Source organism: Haplochromis burtoni, unplaced genomic scaffold (genome assembly GCF_018398535.1).
Source record: "Haplochromis burtoni strain Fernald_Lab_line unplaced genomic scaffold, NCSU_Asbu1 Contig_489, whole genome shotgun sequence".
NCBI lineage: Eukaryota > Metazoa > Chordata > Actinopteri > Cichliformes > Cichlidae > Haplochromis > Haplochromis burtoni.
In genome coordinates, this window is record NW_024582850.1 from 416,270 (window position 1) to 421,682 (window position 5,413).

General features: G+C 38.9%; 1 protein-coding gene across 1 annotated transcript in view; it reads left to right on the plus strand.

Moving 5' to 3' along the window:
- LOC102293651 (catalase) overlaps positions 1-3,533 on the plus strand; it is a gene marked incomplete in the record, with an annotated part of 12,856 nt that extends 9,323 nt beyond the window's left edge. The window contains 9 exon segments of the mRNA XM_005946803.3: positions 118-222; positions 430-555; positions 639-830; positions 1,017-1,169; positions 1,257-1,395; positions 1,880-2,010; positions 2,419-2,526; positions 2,752-2,835; positions 3,247-3,533. Coding sequence (XP_005946865.2) covers positions 118-222; positions 430-555; positions 639-830; positions 1,017-1,169; positions 1,257-1,395; positions 1,880-2,010; positions 2,419-2,526; positions 2,752-2,835; positions 3,247-3,312 — 1,104 coding nt within the window.
- Positions 3,534-5,413: the final 1,880 nt, after the last annotated feature.

Below are 5,413 nucleotides of genomic sequence, written 5' to 3' on the forward strand. Positions count from 1 at the left end.
TTGTTATTCCTAATGTAAGATATTTAAGACCAGAGACACATTCCTCACAACACTTGTGCTAATATCAGTCAAGTGTACATTGTCTCATATTAATGTCCCATCTTTAATCTCGTGCAGTTCCCATCCTTCATCCATTCCCAGAAGCGCAATCCCCAAACCCACATGAAAGACCCTGACATGGTGTGGGACTTCTGGAGTTTGAGGCCCGAGAGTCTGCATCAGGTAGATGCTGCTGAGCCTGATACTGAAAAGTCTAGTGTATTATGTCCTGTCAGCTGAGGTGTTTCTAAAATACACATTTAGGATAAAGAATATTTTCAAGTAAGTAAGTCTTTCTGTGCACTGTTGCTCGCTGTCTTTATACTTGTAGTCATCATTGACAGAAACTCTTGTAGTTGTTTTCATGGTCTCGTCTTGTCTCCTGTGCAGGTGTCTTTCTTGTTCAGCGATCGAGGTTTGCCTGATGGCCACCGTCACATGAATGGCTACGGCTCTCACACCTTCAAACTGGTCAATGCCGATGGTGAACGTGTCTACTGCAAATTCCACTATAAGGTCTGCCTGAGGTCAGCTTTATTAGCTGTTATGTTGTGTGTTCTGCCATCTCTGACTTCATTTTTTTTAAATTAATTTTTTAGACTGATCAAGGAATAAAGAATTTGACGGTGGAAGAGGCAGACCGCCTGGCAGCCACCAACCCAGATTATGGAATTGCAGACCTGTTCAATGCTATTGCTAATGGAAACTACCCATCCTGGACCTTTTACATCCAGGTCATGACCTTTGAGCAGGCTGAAAAGTTCCGGTTCAACCCGTTTGATCTTACAAAGGTACCGCAGTTCTGCACAACAGAAAACATCCGAGTTATAAAGTAATACGTGACATAAATGTGCAGTGACTTGGTAACTTGTTTTCCAAAAACGTCCATATTATCACAGGATGTCTCTAAATAATGACGTGCTCATTTGAAAATCACAGATGACTTTTGTGATTTGTAAATTTTATTCGCGGTGCAGGTTTGGTCACATAAAGAATACCCACTGATCCCTGTGGGCAAACTGGTTCTGAACAGGAACCCAGTCAACTACTTTGCAGAGGTGGAGCAGGCGGCCTTTGACCCAAGCAACATGCCACCAGGCATCGAGCCCAGCCCTGACAAGATGCTGCAGGTGACATTATGGCAGATTTGACAAGCTGGGGGGAATGAAGAAAAGCTAGGTTGGTATTGAGCTCTGTCCTCCATGTTCTTTGTCTAGGGTCGCCTCTTCTCCTACCCAGACACGCATCGTCACCGGCTGGGAGCAAACTACCTGCAGATCCCTGTCAACTGCCCCTTCAGGGCTCGTGTGGCCAACTACCAGCGTGATGGTCCGATGTGCATGCATGACAACCAAGGTGAGACGTGATCAGGTCTGGTACCTGTGGCTCAGAAATGAATCTTGAGTAATCCTGGACTTTTAATCCAGGTAGTGTTACAGTTTATTTATACTGAGTTCTTAACCGTTATTTTTAACTGTTATTATACACGTGACATATACACAAGTGCAAATCACCTTTGAAGCAGACGATCAGTGATGGTGTTTTAAAAAATCTTAGTGATCCAAAAACACCCTTATTATATAAAATAATTAGAAATAATTTTATAACATGGGCATTACATGCATAACCACAGTCATCTACATTGTGCACAAAATGTAAAAACTAGCAATAAAACATTAATTTTATCGCTACATTTCATGCATTGTACAGTGGTAGATGTGTGAATAACGTATGTCATCACTATAGTCACTGATTATGGTTTTCCACAAACATCTGGTCTTTGTTCATTTTTTTCTTTCTTTCCTTCACTGCCTCACCAGTGTTTTTGTTTGACCACCAGGTGGCGCTCCAAACTACTACCCTAACAGCTTCAGTGCCCCAGAGACTCAGCCTCAGTTTATGGAGTCCAAGTTCCAAGTGTCTGCAGATGTTGCTCGTTACAACAGCTCAGATGAAGACAATGTCACACAGGTAATGATGATTTAACAGGATCTGTAGGCGTGTGACACAGAGTGTCTGAGGCCCAGGCAATTTCAGATTTGATAATATTAAAAAGCTGCATAAATCTGTATTTAATATGAAAAGTGGATCGAATGATAAGATGAAATTGTTGCTCATTTTTTAAAGGGTAATGGAAATATGTAGATTTAGTTTTAGTGGCTTTTTCTTCCTGTTACTGCACTCTGGTTTCTGGTTTCTTTGGCCTCATCTTGAAGGAACGCAACCGTAGCTAAGGCCACTTCTTATTAGTAACAAACGGTAGCTGTATGTCATAAGATGTTGTTTAAGAACTTGGAAATCCAGTTAAGGACTGAGTCAAAATCTGTTTCTGATTAGTTCCTTTTTCCTCTGGAGAATAAACCTGTGTGTTTTTTGCAGGTTCGCACCTTCTACACTCAGGTCCTGAATGAAGAGGAGCGACAGAGACTTTGCCAGAACATGGCAGGGTCCCTGAAAGGAGCCCAGCTCTTCATCCAGAAACGCATGGTGAGTCCAAGCACTACAGTCTCTCACTTTGCTGTCGCTCATAGTTTGTGCTTTTTGGAATGTGAGGTTTCAGGAAAGATGTTGTGCTTATTGGTAAATGTAATCTATTTACAGTATGTAATCTGTTTATTTTTTTTCATGGGGAGACGAAGAAGATGTGTGTTTTGTTTGTTGAAGAACCTGCTGTCCTCCAGGACTGTAATGTTTTTCTTGGGTATCTTGCAGGTCGAGAATTTGAAGGCTGCCCATCCAGACTATGGAAACAGAGTTGAGACTCTTCTCAAGAAGTACAATGCGGAGGCCAAGAAGGTAAATGGGCCTTGTCTAGTTGTGTGTTTATATACAGCATACATCCAGTGCAAGTTGTAATTTCATTCATTAGCCACACTGGTTCACAGTTAAATATCTTTAGAGACTTTCCCAAAAGTCTTTTTTTCTTTTTCTTTTTTCTTTAGAAAGGAGCATTTAACAATCGATAAGACTTTCATTAGATGATACAGATAATCAAAGGATGTCTGACCTTAAAGTAAGAGGACATGGTGATGTGACAATAAAAGTGATTTGATGAAACTGAGGTGTTAGATAAGAAGAAACATGTGGATGGATTTTTATCTGGTGTCAAAGTACTTATCGTAGTACATTGTAATTACAGTAATATTCTGCCCATTAAAGTGTCTGACCTCATTTTTGAGTTTCTCTTCTTCAATTTGTGTTTTACAGGATGCTGCCTTGCATATTTACAGCCGTCCAGGAGCCGCTGCCATCGCCGCGTCCTCTAAGATGTGATGCCTTAAATTTCAAGCGAGCAAATGCACTTGCGTCATAACTGACCACTACTGAAATGGAACAATATTAGATCCATCAGGAAAGGCTCAAAATAGAAGTAATCTGGCTTTTACTGTTGTGGCTAATTGGTTTTGATTCATTTTTTCCAAGCAATTTATTTCTCTAAATTGTCAGCACTTAAATTTTTCTGAAAGCTTTTGAGCTGCACCACAACCAGGCTGCAATAAAGTCACCATGATAATACTGCTTTTTTTTTTTTTTTTTTTTTTTTTTTTAAATAAGCTTTGAGTAGTAACTGTTTGCTTAGACCACCTGAGTTTAACAGGCACTTAAGAGCATTTCATTTCATTTTGATTTGATTGCATCAAGCTAATTAACCAAACCAGCCTCCAGTAATTCCTCACATTGTATGTACTACTAAGCTATGATGCTTGAAATTTTAAAAAAGCGTTGCAAGTTTGAAAGAAATCTGCATTAAGGATGATACTTGGTATCTGCTTTAATGATGAGTCTCAATTTAAGCTGGTAAAACCTCTGGATTTGTCATGAACCACAGGTTTGCTGCTGCTTTATTTCCCAGAATGAGCAATGATCTGTTGTGGGTTTGTCTGTTTGTTTGTCTTCTTTCCTCATGTTTGACTGAACCACTGGTGAGTGTTATCATTGTGGGTATGCGGTGATGAGCAAGTTAAAAGATTTAATGTTAACTAAAACAGTCGTTTGTGCCTTTTTTTTTTTTTTATATACAAAAACTACCACTAACATGGATTTAACCTTCATCCTTAACAACCCAGGTTTGTTTCTGTTTAGTGTGGGGTTTATTTGATTTTTGATGGTGTGGTGTTTTGTTTTGTTTTTTTGGGGGGGGGGGCTGTAATTGCTTTACCCTAAAACTGTCTTTCTGCACGTTTTTAGATTGGTACATAAGAATTCTGACGTTCTTCAGTCAAGTGGGAAACTTAATAAAATAAATCTGACCTTTAAGAGTAATGCAACTTCAAGCATGTAATGATGAAAAGTAACTGTCTAAATTAAATCTCACTGTTCTGAATTGCTTGTGTGAACTTTCTGCTGATCTGAATGTGACTGATTTCTTTTATTAATGTCTGTACTGGAAAATATTTCTCATCTGTTCTGTGCTTATATTGAATGAATTTGTAATTAAAAGTTCATCCATCTTCCTTTGTCTCCTGTACTTTTTCAAAGAAACTATCATGATTGATTTTACGAAAACAATCCTCTCAACTTGTCTGAACGTAGCACGTTTTCACTGGTTCCTTTATTTGCAGCATGTTTTAAAAGCAATAGAGGTTCTCTGCTCAAGCTGTACGTGTCATATCTGCAAGTTGTGGAAGAATGAATCCTGGCTGTAAGGTTTCAGCGCAGGGGTGTGTCTGGAGGTAGGGCATGAGTTCACACAAATAGTATTATAATTTGTATGTTAAAATTTAGATTTGGTTTTTTTATTTTTATTTTTTTATTAAGAGGACTTTAAGGTTATAGTACAGAGTTGTTTACTTTGATTAAACAAACATTATGTAGCAGTTGGTAATTGATAAGAGGTTAATTTTCAACCAGAAAGTCACTGGAGACCTTGATGGATTTAGGGGAAACTTTAATGAATTTTTAAAATGAAACCTATCCCTTTACCTCCCTTTTTGCCATAACATGGTGAAGTTGCAATAACCAGTCATTTTGAAAACAGTCCATGTACTCTGTAAGTCAAACCCTCACAAATATGACATCACTGTTTCCACCTCTGCAATCCAAAGGCACTGAGCCCAGCCCTGTCAAGACGCTGCAGGTAACACAATTATAAGTGTTCAAACAGTCTAGAAGTGAAGAATTGATTATATAAAAAGAATAGTCTAATCCCTTCTCCCATTATACTTTTTCTCCCTGGGTAACAGGGCTGTATCTTCTATGTTCTTTGCCCTTATTTCAAATATGAGGGTGTAGTACAGCTCTGGATTGTCTGCTGAGAAAACAGAGCTGTACTTTGTTTAGATTGTGATTATGTGTAGCAGCTTTACTGAAGAATATGTTACGGAGCCCCCCAGGGGACATGGGAGAAAAAAAAATTAGGGAGGAAAAAAAAAAA